Below are 15,388 nucleotides of genomic sequence, written 5' to 3'. Positions count from 1 at the left end.
AGAGAGAGAGAGAGAGAGAGAGAGAGAGAGGCAGAGAGACAGAGACAGAGAGAGACAGAGAGAGACAGAGAGAGAGAGAACGAACTCAAAACAAACAACACACACACAGACACACACCCCTGCACCTCCCCACCATTCACACACACTAACACACCATTGATGGATATATTGTAACGATTAGTTTTTTGATAACCTGCTGGTGTTTCCGGAAAAAAAGTCTGTCTACAAGCATTAGCATATAAAAAGCACCAGCATCCATCTTGCCCTGATCTTGCAGCTTGAGGTCAGAAAGCATCTCCCTCCATTGAACTGAGGAGGAATCGAAGACCAGGAGGTCCAGCTAGTGATTGGCCCACAACTGCTTGGCTCCATGTTCCTCTTTCTGGTACCACAACTGCTCACACAGTCAAGCACGACCTAAGACACTCGCAGAAATGGAGAGACAACGTTAGGTAGAAATAATTTCCTCGTGAGGAATGGAGAATGCTGGGAAGGGGTAGGCTATGGGTCAGCCTGTATATAAATATGATTTCATCGCATACCAAATGCCAGAGAGTTTCAGAAATATGGATCATTGGTCCCTAACAGGACAGAGGACAGGTAGAAAAAATGAATTCATTTAAACCCGTGACAACTTCTGGAAAAAAGAACTCAAAATACATCCTTTACTCAGGAAGGCTGAGGACCCTAGCCTATTTAGGGAGCAGCTTCCTGCTGACTAAAGTCCAAGGGAAAACAAATGCTCTCATGGCGCACTTCTTATCTTAGCAGCTAATCCTGGACCACCGTACAACGCGCGCACTCGCTTTCTTAAAACGAAGCTGATGAACTGTTTTCTTGGGCTTCGGTGGCTATTTCCGTCATTCTCCAGCCTCAGGCTCTGCAATTTGTGTCATAATTTCTCACACGGTTTTGGTCTCTGAGAGGAAAGGGGCTGATTGCTCTCTCCCTCTCCGCAAACTCTTCTTTGTAACTCACCCGGGTGAAATTACAGCTCATTCCTGCGAGAGCTTAACTTCATTTTCCATGTCATATTTGTGGGTAATAAATTTTCTCTATCCTTTGAGGGAGATGAATATCTTCTTAGTCCGTTTTAATCACAGATGCATGCCAGAAGGCAACATCCCCTTAGAATACATTTTTCTTTAGGAATGATGTCACAGTTATCCCCCCAAACTTTTAGGGAGATGAAGGCTTTAAAATAATGATTGTTTTTTGATGTGCACAAGCATGTATTTGAGCAGGTGCGTGTGTGCGTGTGGGTGTGTAGAAGCCACAACCTTAGCTGCTGTTCCTCAAGAGTCTTCCAGTTGGATGAGACAGAGACTCTCAGTGTCCTGCAACTCACCAAATAAGGCAGAGGACTGCTTAGCAGACCCCAAAGATTTGCCTCTCTCTTCATTCCCAGCACTGGAATTATCAGTGTGACCTACGCCCAATCTACTCTGTGTCACTTGAAGTCAGGTCCTCAAGCTTGCAAGGCCAAGCTAACTTCTCAGCCCACGACACCGGCTTTCAGTTTTACAACTTGCCCTCATTTCTTTATGTGTGCCATGGAGATGTTCATTAGCATGTAATTCCCCACTCATGGGTGGTAGGTGACGGGGTTTTCTATCCACCAGCCTATTGCCATTTGATGGAGACAAAGGGATGTCTGGAAGCTCTCTTGGAAGGGGACCTTCTGATGAATGACCCTAGCTACTGGCTGATATTTCCACATTAATTTCTTTATGAGTTATTAAAATAGGGCCAATATCTTAGTAATTTCTAGTACTAAATTTTTAGAGACTAGAAAGTGATTCCTTGAAACACATGGCTATTTGAGTGGCGGGAAAATGAATATCTGAGGGGGCACCATTGTGTTATTCTTTTGTTTGTCATTTTTGCATTTGCTTTTGGTGTCTATACGTCCATGTTCATGTGTGTGTGTGTGTGTGTGTGTGTGTGTGTGTGCATGGATGCATTCACATATATATGTGTAGGACAGAGAGGCTGACATTGGGGGCATTAGGAGTAATAAAAGGCTTTGCTGGCTTTCTGGGAGAAGGTAGACACACGGTTAGTGGAAAGAACTCTAGGTTTGGGTGAGAAGACCTGGGTTTATATCCTTACTGTGATCATAGGTTGTCTTTATTGCTATGAAACCAAGATAGCAATTACACCCTTCTTAACACTGCAAGTTTTGAAAAATACTTATTTACTTGTGTGTGTGTGTGTTTGTGGTGTGTGTGTGTGTGTGTGCGTGTGTGTGTGTGTGTGCACGCGTGTGTGTGTGTGTGTGTACACACCACTGCGCCTGTGTGGAAGTCAGAGGACAACTTTCAGGATTTGGTTCTTTCTTTCTAATCTGTGAGTCCCAGGATTGAACTCAGGTTATCAGGCTTGGCAGCAAATGACTTTCCCTACTGAACCATCTCACTGGCCCCATCTGCAAATTTGAGGGGACATGAAATGAGATTTCAAACACTGATGACATGTATTTATGAGACACGTGGAGGACCACCTATGTTATTTGTGAAGTTGTTTTGAAAGATGTTCTCATGATGCCTCCTTAGCATACTTAGGGAGCAGCATGAAAATGTCCCACATGCTTATGTTTATTGCACTGTCTGGAGCTCCTTGGATGATGGGGAGTAGTCATCTGGGAGACTAAGGCTGATGGTATCTGTATAAACACCACATGAGATTTAGGGACTTGGTGGAGATAGTCCGGCCCTACAGTCCTACTGACTGTGTCAATAATGCTTATTTCCAAAAAAAAAATAATAATAATGCTTATTTCCTTCTAGTTCTGTGACCACAAACAATTACCTTAGGGTTTTTCACTCTGATATGGGAAATCACCACTTTATCCACCCCTCCCCGGCTTTCTGTAGCACTGACAAGCTCATTTAAACGTACTAAGTATCAGCATCACCTTCAAGAGCTCAGAGAGAATTCACATCGGCCACATCTAGGAAGCTAGAATGGGGTACTTTATGCATATCCCTGTTTTTTATAGTTATCTGGCCAATAGTCAGAGGGTCAGTGGACATGAACCATGACCCTTAATGTCTGTTAGATCCAGGAATAGCCAAGTGCTCCAAATCGAAGAGTTCTGATGTGAATGATTTAAAGATCTGATGGCCATCACCTGTTTATCTTCCTGGAGGTTAGTTAGCAAGACTGTGAAAATCAGGTGACACTTGGGGTGACTACAATGCTGCTGAGTAAACCACAAATCTATGAGATTCAAGAAGTAGGTTTAAACCCATGTATTAATGGATTTCTGGAACTAAAGGAAGGGGTGCAATTAGCTCACTAGGTAGAACCCAGAATGAGTGTTCAGTTAGTGCCCAGAATGTCAGTCTGAGACACTGCAAATAAGAACTCTTCACAATAGGACCTTAGTGATTCTTCATCATGCAGTAATCACTGTGAATTCTTGGGTGTTATACGGAAGCTGCTTTGGAAGAGGCTCACACAATACCACCCTGAGAAAGCAGCTACATATTCTCCAGGGCAGTGGTTTCCACCCCAGAGTCGTCGATCTTGTCCCTCAGGAGACAACTTTCAATGTCTAGAGAGAGTTTTGGTTTGACAGCTGGAAGAGATGGTGCTGTGTTCATAGGTGTTGTCTTAATTTCAGTTTTTCTGCCAGCCGGTTGCCTGGCTTGCCCACTGTGCAGAGAGAGCCAGCCTTGCTCACGATGAGATTAACTTGCCCTGAGGCTGTATCGCATCTTTTGGAAGAACCAGTTAAAGCTAGAAACACTATGTGTGGGTGGCACTTAAGGGTGAGTCTATACCTTGAGATCAAAGAACTAGCCTGAAATAGGAGGTTGATAAGCCAGGCTTCCAAGAAGCAGGGGTAAACGTTAAGCCAGAAATGCATGATATTGAAGCTCTTGTCCAGGGGCAAGGGATATCTTCCCCTCAAAATACACTGCATGTAAGGATGTACACCCTTCACTCTACAAACAAAACACAACTTCAAATCCACGCCAAGTTATCAGCGAGTCACACTGAGACCTTGGGAATTTTATTCTGCGAAGGCAGTAAGTCATGTCTGCTATTTGCCACAGGGCACTGAGATTTGAGGGTGAAACATTACAAACGTTGGCTGATGCAGTCAGTATAGATGTCATACGGGTAAGGCCGAGGGACACTGTGGGACTGCTCAGTCCAGGACCAAATATTATTCTTTAGAATTCCCTGTGACCTTGAGATAGCATGAAGCAAAGTAACCAATACCATGAAATGGATCTGCCCTAGGGTTAGAAGCTGAACTGGGCGCTTTGAAAGGTTCAAAAATAATCACGAGTTCATAAACTTTTAGAGATGGAAGGGATTTTGGGGGTTATGATGCAATGTTCAATTTCTTGTGTACAATTTAAACAGGATTCCTTTTTCATTATTCTCAATAAGCAACAATTTCATCCTAGCTAACCTGTAAAAGCGAAAAGGGATTGTACAAACAAATACTAAGTTATGTGTCTATACTTACTGATATTTCAAACAAAACATTGTATCCTTTGAGACAAATTTCCCTGTAGCTCTGGCTATCCTGGAACTTCCTACACAGCTGAGGATGACCTTGAACTGACCTTTTAGCTCCGCCTCTGGGAGCTGTGATTATGAACTGCTCTTAGTTTTGTGTAGTGCTGGGGGATTGAACCCAGGTCTTTGTTGATGCGAGGCAAGCACTCTACCCACAGAGCTAGATCCCTAGCTCCGTGATTTATTTCTGTGTGTCTGTCGCAATGACTGGCATTCAGTGCTCAACGGGTGCTGCCAGGAATTGCAGATTACAGGACAGTCCTAGGGTAGGTCAACTATGCTTACTCCCGACTGTCTGTGTTAAAACACGTCTGCCTCATATTTGAGCTGAGGTAGAGCCATTCTGTTTCTAATAACTTTCATATTAGTAATAATAGCTTACTTCAATATATATGGGATAGTTATTGATTGGGACAGGTCCTTAGCATATGGCATAGCCTTTTGTATAACATATTGCATAGGTACACTAGTAAGACCACTGGACTCTTGCTGGCAGGATACTTTATCATTTGGTGACTGTTGTTCTTCCTCCCCCCTTTCCTGTTTTTTTTTTCTCCCTGATACAGGTTTCACTATGTGGTACAGCCTGGATTTGAACTTGTGATCTCCATGTGGTTTTCAGGTGTGCACTATTTTTTCCTGGGCTCTTCCGTATGTGTGATTACAACCCCATATCGTCACTCTATTCTCATTTTCTATGATCAATCTTCTAAAAACTTCAAATGTCAACTCCAACTTAACACCTTCATATGGAAAGCTTCATTTACCCATTTGGAGAGCGTAGGAGAGCGCATACTACTACTTTTTCTGAAGTGACTAGATTGTTTTTCCACATCATTTGGCCACACTTCCCTTTTAGCTGTCAGAGAAGACTACCCTGCCGCTGCCACCCCCATCCCCCGCCCCCCCCCCCCCGTGCGGGAGAATTGTCTGTATTCTGTCAATCATGTTTTAAATAAACACTGATTGGCCAGGTAGGAAGTATAGGCAGGAAAACCAGACAGGAAGTAGAAATGATGCAATGAGAACAGGAGAATTCTGGGAAGGAGGAAGTTGATTCCTCCCTCTCCTGCCAGATCACCAAAGCAGCAGGATGTGATCTACCCCACTGAAAAAGGTACTGAGCCACGTGGCTAACATAGTTCAGAAAAATGGGTTAATCAAGATGTGAGAGTTAGCCAGTGAGAGGCTAGAGGTAATGGGACAATCAGCTTATAATTTATGGAGACCTATGTGTGATTTTCTTTGGGGCCTGCCAGCTATGGGGTATGAGGCGGGACAGAAACCCCAAGAAGCAGGTTCCCCCTTCATGTTACACCCCCCTCCCCCACAACTGCTGAGAATCCTGTGGTCAGCACTGCTCCCACTCTGTTCCCTTCACAGATGGGCTCACACAGTCTGACCTCCCAGGGAGTCTAGGCTCTGCTGAGACCAGCTCTGCTGTCTTCATCCTCTCCCCAGCACCAGGCAGAAAACCTGCTTCAGCACCAGCTATCCAGTGAAGAATTGTTGGTGGCTCTTCCCATGTCTAGGGGCTATGATGAGAACGTGCTTCCCCAAACCCATGCACTAGAAACTTAACACCCAGTGCAGCTATGCTGAGATGTGGTTAGATCACAAGAACCCTGCTTCCATGAATAGATTACCATTATCATGGCGGGAGGGTCCTGATCAAAAGAGTATGTTCATTATAAAGCAGATATAAGCACACTTCTCCCCCTTGGCTGCTCCTACTCTCTCATTTTCCAGCTTGGGATGACACAGAGAGGAGGCCCTTGCTGGATGCTGGCACCGTGGTCTTGGGCGCTCCATTGCTGGAGCTAGGAAAGAATATGTCTGTGTGCTTGGATGACCCAGTCTGTGGTACTCTAATGGCATCCGCTGGCAAACGTGGGTGAGCCCCACATTCTCTTTGAGGACAGTGCTGGAGCTTGGGAGAAGGGGCAGGTGCTGGGGTAGGAGAGGCCTGCAGCCATACAGGTGAGGACAACAGAGGTCAGGGAGAGGGAGGGTCAGGAGCAGGGGCCAGGGCAGCCAATGCAGACATCTCCACACTGCCGCAGAGTGGGAGGATTTGCTGACAGTCAGATGTGGGGGTCGCCATGGATGACCCTATATTTCTGTGTGAGCAATGCTAAGTACGAACCTGCCTTTAATCAAGGGAGAAAAGTCTTCTTTAGAAGCACAGCCCCTTGAGGATCTTTCTAGAATCCCTTCATATCCCACTTCATTTTGCCAACAGGAAATGAGAGTACAGAGATCATTGAATGGATTGACCTCAAAAAAAGTGAGCAACTGACTGAAAGCAAAAGTTCAAGTTCTAGAATGAATGCCAATTAAGACTGCAGAGCTTTCTGTAGAGAGGAAAAATAAAAAAAACCCTACACAATGTTTAAAATGGTAAAACATCACTTTTTAAAAAGACTTGAACAACCCATGGGGGGGAAATAAAGACCATGTAATTCAAAGAAACTGACACACACACACACACACACACACACACACACACACACACACCCTCCAACAAGATAGGACCAAATCCATTTCCAATGTGCCTTTTAGAGGCACTGAAGAAAAATTTTATGTGCTACATAATTTTGCTTAATGCTCACTGCCATTTATTGGACATTTATGGTATGTTGTGCAATGATCTGACTGATTATGTCATTCGATCTTCACAAAGAGCCCGAATGAGGCTGGTCTGCTCGTGTTCTCCTGGTTTTATGGATGAGGAATGAAAGCCCATCGAGGCTATGTAGCACACTTTGGGTCACACTGATAATAAGCAGTGTGGCTAAGCTACAAATCCTGATTCTAGACCGCACTCACTCGACTATGAGATGGGATAAGTACGAACCCTCTCTGGGATTGGGGATAAATAGAGACCATGCATGTTTCTAGTTCTTTGTGCTCCGTGCGCCTAGCCCCAAACCTGATGAGCCTAAACTATAAATAAACTCTGTTGGCAGGGTCAGGTGAGTAAAAATCTCAAAAGATTCAAGGTCATCTCGGAGGAACACACACAAGATGTCAAGAGGTCTAGAGAAGCCCTTTATGTAGAGAACACTGTGGCTGTCTTGAGGCATTTGAAAGCATATCCTAGGAAAGGAAGACCAGAATTGAGGCGAGGGAAGTCCGTGTTACACCGGGACACTGTTATAATTTAATGAAGCCATGTCTAGAATGGGAACACTGTCTTGGAACTCATCAAGATCCCCATGCAGAGACTGGACAATGAACAGGAATGCACGGTAGACATGGGGTCAGTTGCCTACGCTGCCTTCGAGTTCCCTTTCACAGGCACGACGGACGACTGTTTATAGAAAAGTAGGTGTCAAAAGCCAAGGTTGCTTAATTCCTCATTTGATTTCCACAGCGATACATCTTCAGGATTAGAGCACAGTTCTGGAACGATGCTCTACAGGGGACTTCCTAGTAGGTCTCGGGGGATAGTGACAAAACTACTGTGGGAAGGCCCATGGCTCTTCACAAGTACAGTGCTGTCATGTTAGTAAAAGTTCTTCTTATGGTGTCATGTGGGCTACCTGGGAGCTGCCAGGTAGGTAGAGAAGGATTCCTATGCTGGGAGACTTGGACAGGAGAAGACGGACATCATGTTGGGAGTTTCGGGTAGTGAAAGGGTGGGAAGCATTGCCACAGACAACAGTTCTTTTGTTACAGGACAAAGTGGTCCATGACCTTGATCTGCACTCAGATCCTTCTCTAACTCCCAGGAGACAATGCGGATGCTTAAAAAAAAAAATCTCTCCAATTTGTATTTATTTGGCAAGAGGATTTTTCTCTCTCGGGATGAGTGGTCTTGTCAGAATGATGGATATATTGATTCTCTTTGTCCTGCTGCTGTCTGAGGGGAGCCTAAGTCTTAGCCTGGGTGACAGCTGAGGAGGCACGAGGAGGTGGCAGGGCCCAGGGTGGTACAAAGTGTGCAGATAGTCCCTCTCTTCTTTATCCCGGCCTTCTCTTTTTTGATTCATTTTATTGAAGAGCCCAATTCAGTGAAGGACCTACCATCGTTCTAAACTCAATGGAAACATTCCACGAATTCTTACTGAGACTGTAAAATGGTGTGTTTGAATGAAGATCCATTAAGTAATATCCTAATAGGCTATTTCCGGTATCTCTGTTTAGATAATCAAAATTCATCTGAGTCATAAAATCCTAAACCCTGAATGGTGGTCACAGGAGCACAAAAGTCCCAAGGACCGATGTGACGAAGGCAAGGACTTAAGTCTTAAGGAAAGAGCTACAGGACAGAGCTAGGGGACATGGAGTAGTGGGACCCAGGCTTGACTCAACCTACTGCACAGGACTCTGCTTTGTGAAATATGTTTGTGGAAATAACAGTTCTTCTAAGATTCACTCTTACTGTGCATAAGGGTTTTCCTGTGTGTAAGCAGCACACGTATGCCTGGGGCCACAGAGGCCCAAAGGGGGCACCAAATCCCTGGAGCTGGAGCTACAAATAACTGTGAGCTGCCACGTGGGTGCTGGGAACCAAACCTAGGTCCTCTGCAAGAGCAGCCACTGCTTTTATCCACTAAGGCATCACACCAGCTCCTGAAGCAATGGCTTTTGCTTTTTTACTTTTTTGAATTTCCAATCTGTCACAAATGGATATTTTCATAAAATATAATAAATGTTTTTTTTAAGAGATGAAGCCTTTTAATATTCAACAAACAAACAAAAAGATATCGTCTATTTGCTATAGAAGTATTGAAAAGTGTATTCTTAATTTCTGCAGTGTGGGTACAAATGGGTAACGAGCATTTAGTGAGCATCCTTTGAGTTGGTGGCAGTGGGGAACTTCCTCAACCTTTCTTAGTTTCTTTACTCAGTTTCCGTAGTGATGGACATGGTTGGCAGTGCGCATGTGTGGTATATTTCAAGGTGTCATTCAAAAATTAAGCTATGATTGCCCTCATTAACAATACTGCTAGTTGGAACCAATGGCAAAGGATCAACTGTAATTTTGTTGTTTTTCTTTGGCAACAATGGAGAGTATTATGAGAAAGCAACAAGCCAGAATTGTTAGAGGGAACAGCTTCCCTTGGAGGTAGTTGTTTCCCAACACACATCCCTTGGCTAGGAAGGAGAAAGGTGACCCATGGTCAACTTTTGTTTGGCTCTCCACTGTAGCAGCCCACGGAGTCTCCAGACCACAATTTTCCCATCTGTATTTCTCAATAGACAGCCATCACTACCCTTGGCGAAATAGCCCCTCACCTCAGATGGAAATACTCTCTCCTTGTTATTAGGGAGCTTGGTCAAATAGTATGCATCGGAGTCATTGAGAAATCCCAGACATCCCTTTGGCACAGAGAGGGTGGCAGTGGTCCTGGCATATCTGTCAGAAGCAGTGTCAGGGATGAATGATCTCCCTTAGTGGAAGGCAGACTGCAGACTTGAGTCGGGGATAGAATTCTTTGTAGGTCTCCCAGAGACGCATCCGGGGGCACTTTCTGGCGAAGGATGGGTTATACCAGTGGCTCCCACACATATCCCTGGACTCCAGTGCTCTGCTTCCTCCTTCTTCAGGAACAGGGGGCAAATTTCTCCACGCTTGTAATCTGCTTACCCCGTCCTCCCCTCCTGCCAGTTCTCATCTCTTCCCAATGCACTTAAACCATTTTCAGCATCATGGAGTTGTCACAAAATTAAAAATAAGCCATAGAGTATGGAATATAAAATTATTCTCTCCCCGTCTGCCCATATCAGGGCAGGTGAGACCACTATTAATGGTCACACATGTATATTATTTCTCAAAATGGGAATGTTTAGAGAAACAATATGGTCTACTGGGCATATGTATACATGCCACTCCTTTGTGTGTGTGTGTGCAGGTCAGGGGTGTCATTCTCAGACACCTCCTACTGTTTTCTGAGACAGGGTGTCACTGGTCTGAAACTTGTCATGTGAATTAGGCTAGCTGGCCAACAAGCCTCAGGGATCTACCTAGCTCTGTTTTCTCACTACTGGGACTGCAAGCTTGTACCATTACGCCTAGCCTTTATCTACACAGATCTGAGGATTGAACTTGGATTCTTATGCTTGCAAGGCTGCTTCTTACCCACTCTTCATCTTTTTAAAAAACTAAATGTACTTACTCAGTACTTTGACAATGGACATATACTATTTCCCCCATTTTTTTGTGTGTTTTGGGAGTTGAAACAGGGTTTCTCTGTGTAGCTTTTGGAGCCCGTCCTGGAACTTGTTCTGTAGACCAGGCTAGCCTTGAACTCACAGAGATCCACCTGCTTCTGCCTCCCAAGGGCTGGGATTAAAGGTATATGCTACCACTACCCAGCTAACCCTTTTTAATACTCAGATTTGACATGACTTTACTCTCAAGCCTTTTTCTGTTCTTCGAAGGGAAAGGAATGAGGCTTTACACTCTCTAATCCCCAGCCTGTCCCCCCTCCCAAGCAGTCCCTTTCCCACTGTTACCTTTCCAGCCTCTGCATGGTCATAGCAAGTGTCTTGTTGAGCTCATCAATCATCCTGCAGCCTGAGGGGTGCATGGGCAAGGTGCCGGTGGAGGACGGGAGGTGCTGGCCATGGCTGCCATACTGCAGTTGGTGCTGCATCTGGGATGGCAGGACAGTGTGGTGGTGCTGGGCCACGGCCTGTTGGCTGCTCTTCTGGGCTGCGTAGGATGCCAGGGAGAGCTCTGGCCCCCCGACAGGCATACAGATCAGGACTTTCTTTGGAGGTAGCGGAGGCGACAGTTTCACTGGCAGACAAGGCAATTTCACAGGGGCGCCAGGATCTGCGGCAGAAGGAGGGTGAGAAGAAGATGTGAGTTGGGGGAGGGCATTAAATGAAACCCAGAACGTCACGTGTTTGCACTTTGGGACCACAGCCTCCTGGAGGGTGGACGCTATTCAGTTTTCTGGCCAGACTACTCTGGCACTTGGATAGAATGGGAGATGGGTCTCAGAGTCCATCAATCAAGGCTTCTCAGAGACCCAGGTAAGATGGCATCAGGAAAGCATGTGCCATGGAAACAGGAGCTGAGAAAAAAAAAGAAAAAAAAAAACCTTTCCCAGGATCTACCACAATGACTACGCATTTGCCACTGTTAAAGTAACATATGCTTTCAGCTGGCAGGGTCCAACTTGCCTACACTGACACAGGACAGAAGTCCATACTCTGTTTAAGTCTCTCCCTACAAGTGACCATGCTGCTGTTCTTGATTCCTTAGCTCTCACTGAAAAGCTGCTTTGTAAGGCTTAGTGGCTGCAGAGCCTGACGCGGGCACACCAAGTAGGGGTGGGGTGTGAGCATTGTTGCTGGGCTGGTGGGTCCACTCATAACCAACTGTGGTTCAAGCTGTACCCTTAAGGGACTAAAGAGTTTATCGTACATACTACACACATACACCTGAAGGTAATTTTACATTCTCCCAATAACTTTGGTCATGAACAAAAAAGGTTGCACACAGCAAACCACCAGAAAGTGGCCCCTTTGGTGAGGCTTAGAAACCAGTGCTTGGAGAAAGACGAGGGAGGAAGATTACAAGTTGAACCCATCTTGGGCTACAGAGTAAGCTCCCGTCTCAAAACAAAATAAAAACAAACTCAAGAGCTTGGTGGATTCAGAAAGACAAATATTGTAGATTTTTTTCTCATACAGGAACCCTAGATTTTAATTTTTATGTATGTGTGAGTCTGTATGTATGTGATGTGGTGAACAGGTGTGTGACTGTGTGTGCATGTGAGTACATATTTATGGGCATGAGTGTGTATTTGTGGGTGTGTATAGGTGTGTACATGTGTTTTATGAAATGCAAAAGGGTACTATGAGAGGGAAAAACACTTTGGGGAATAGGAAGACATAAAAGGGAGGCTAATACAATGTATAGTATATGGCAGGCAAACACAAGGGAGGCTACTGGAAGAGGGGGGCAGTAAGCAGGGAGCAGGGTATTGGGGAGGGGAGTAAGGGAAAAAGGTCAACAAAAGCGAAGTATATTTAAAAATTCTGTAATTAAACCCATTACTCTGTATGCTAGTTTTAAAAAGTAATTCAAACAAACAAACAATCCACAGTAACCCCTGTCCTCCCAAGGACTGGGGATGTGGCTTGCTGGCTCTGGGCTCCACACTCAGAGCCAGCAATACCAAACTGAGAACAAACACCAAACCAGACACTGAAGAGTGCCACTTGTCTCATCATGGTGGCACTCAAGACAATGTATTTTAGAGTAGAACCAAGCCCTGGGTTCTGTGACGGTGTCATTAAAACTCCCTAGACAGTCCACATTAAGATGGGTCAGGGTCAGACAAACTCTCAGAGAGCATTCTGGGAGAGATCTTGTAGTTCTCTTGCTTAGTATTCCCTGAGTTCATCTGGTCCGGGAGGGGTGGGGCTGAGCTTGTCTAGGAGAATCACGTTCAGAAGGGTGTGCCACGGAGGTGTCTTCTTGCCACGGTCCTGACCACTGATCTTTGGAGTCCCCAATTTCTCTCCACCCAGTGTTTGTTTCCTTCCACCTAATTTATACTGGAGCACAGACAGGACGAGGCTGCCCCCCCCCCAGTTTAAAACTGAGGACTGCCTTAGGCTGCCTGCTGCTTGACTCAGGCCTTCAGACCCACACTTAAATAGTTTGCTCTGAAAAAGAACGTTTCCTAGGGTACCCAGAAAGCCTCTGGGCAGAGTTCTTCAATAGCCTCTCTTCACTCGGTATCCCACAAATTCAGGTCTCCCCCCTCAGCTTGCTCTGCCAAGCGGCTTTTCTGCTCATTCACCATCTCATGCAAGCTGCTGAGGTCTTCCTCAGCTTCCTCTGGGTTCCTTCCTCTTAGCACACTGTCTACCAAGGAACAGGAAGTAAGAGCTTATGGCTCCCTGCCTCTCCTTGGGACCCAGTGGTCTGTCCTCAGCACAACCCCTGTATATACCCTCTGTTCCCAACTTCCGATGTCACTGTCTACGTGAGGTTTCTGTACCCTGGGTCTTAGTATAGTTCTTTCCTGTGGTTTGGAATATTGTGCTATGTCGTCTTGGCCAATTCCTATTCTGCCTTCCAGATTTAACTCACAAAAAAACAAAACAAAACAAAACAAAAAAACCTCTCCCAAATTCACCTGGCTCATTGTATTGTGCTTTCACCTCTAAACAGAGAATACACATTGAGTTGACATTAACAATAACAACAGTAATGATGGTGACAGGCATTTCAGTCAAGCTCAGATCAAGTTGCTCTTATCTGAAATGCTTGGAACCATTAATATTTCAATATAGACTCTTCTAGATTTTATTTATTTTTATTTTTTTATTTTTTGGTTTTTCGAGACAGGGTTTCTCTGTGGTTTTGGAGCCTGTCCTGGAACTAGCTCTTGTAGACCAGGCTGGTCTCGAACTCACAGAGATCCGCCTGCCTCTGCCTCCCGAGTGCTGGGATTAAAGGCGTGCGCCACCACCGCCCGGCTCTTCTAGATTTTAGAATATGTACATATACACACATGTACTGGGGATGGGGCCCAAGTGCAAACATGATATCCGTTCAAGTTTCATATATACCTTTATAGAGAGAGCAGGATAACATCATAAATTTTAATTAAGATTTGTTTTACAATTATGAATGTATCTGTGTGTGACTATTGCACGTGTGTACGGGTGCCCTCTGGGATCAGAGCCACTGGATCCCCTGAAGCTGGAGTGGCAGGTGGTTCTGAGAGACTCATGTGGGTGCAGGGAATCGAACCTGTGTCTCCTGCAAGGGCAGTGTGCTCGTTTAATTTGTGAGCCATCCCTCCAGTCCAATTTCAGAGATTTTAAATAACACTGTACACGAAACAAGGTTCCTACACAAATGGACCATCAGGCAGGATCACCCGTGGCTTCACATCTGCACTAAAAATGTTGGATTCTCAAACATTTCCAATTTCAGAGGTCTAGACAAGGACTATTTCACCTAGGCCATGCTTACTAACCACAAGCCAGACACCGCTGTTCTAAGTGACTGCCATACAATAACCGACTTAATCACCACTTCCCATGCATGTAACTGCCTGCTCGGCCAGAGGACAGCAAACGGGTTCAACTTAAAGCATCCTTACCATCTTGTTCCATGCCCTGTTGGTCTGACCAAAGGAGCAAAACACAATTTTTCCACATATTTTTCTGGTTTGCTAAGATTACTGACTCCCTTTCTTAAAAGTTAATTTGTGTGTGTGTGTGTGTGTGTGTGTGTGTGTGTGTGTGTGTGTGTGTACCACAGCACAGGCATGGAGTCAAAGAGCCACTTTGTGGACCCAGTTCTCTCCTTCCACCTTTACGTGGGTTGTGGTGATTGAACTTGGGTCTTCAAGCTTGCATGGTTGGGAGGCAAGTGCCTTTACTTGCTCAGCCACTTTGCCAGCCCGGAAACCTTTAAATTAAAGAGTATTTCTTAAGGATTATTGACGAGTGCATAAAATAATATTGTTTGAGGTATGAAAAAATAAACTTTCTGAATGAAAAGTGGTGTTCCCCCACTGTGGAGCAGATGCAACAAACGGCAGCATGCTTCTGCTCGCTCTGTGCCTGGCCCCTGCGGCAGAGCAGTTGCGCATGTTCCTTTGCTGAGCTGACGCTCTGTGGTGCCAGCTGCCTGAGGCATTCTCAGGGAATCCTGAGATGTGATGGATCTGAAGGGAGCTCAGTCTCAGGAAGGGAGAACACACACACACACACACACACACACACACACACACACACACACTTGTTTTTTACACATTTAAGGAAACAACTTTGATGGAGGAAGGTCATTGGTTAATTAAATAAAGAAGCTGCTTGCCCTGATAGGTTAAAACAGGAGGGAGGAGTAAACAGAGCAGAATGC

At 45.2% G+C, this 15,388-nt stretch overlaps 1 protein-coding gene across 6 annotated transcripts in view; it reads right to left on the bottom strand.

The window, feature by feature from the left end:
• Positions 1-15,388, bottom strand: part of Phactr1 (phosphatase and actin regulator 1) — a 431,785-nt gene that overhangs the window by 45,312 nt on the left and 371,085 nt on the right. For all 6 annotated transcript variants that reach the window (XM_026782882.1, XM_026782884.1, XM_026782883.1 and 3 more), the window contains one exon: positions 11,005-11,326. In XM_026782882.1, the coding sequence (XP_026638683.1) occupies positions 11,005-11,326 (322 nt within the window). The remainder of the gene's footprint in view (positions 1-11,004; positions 11,327-15,388) is intronic.

The sequence above is a fragment of the Microtus ochrogaster genome, chromosome 16 (genome assembly GCF_000317375.1).
Source record: "Microtus ochrogaster isolate Prairie Vole_2 chromosome 16, MicOch1.0, whole genome shotgun sequence".
In the NCBI taxonomy this organism is placed as follows: Eukaryota; Metazoa; Chordata; class Mammalia; order Rodentia; family Cricetidae; genus Microtus; species Microtus ochrogaster.
This window is presented reverse-complemented; position numbering and strand designations above follow the sequence as displayed.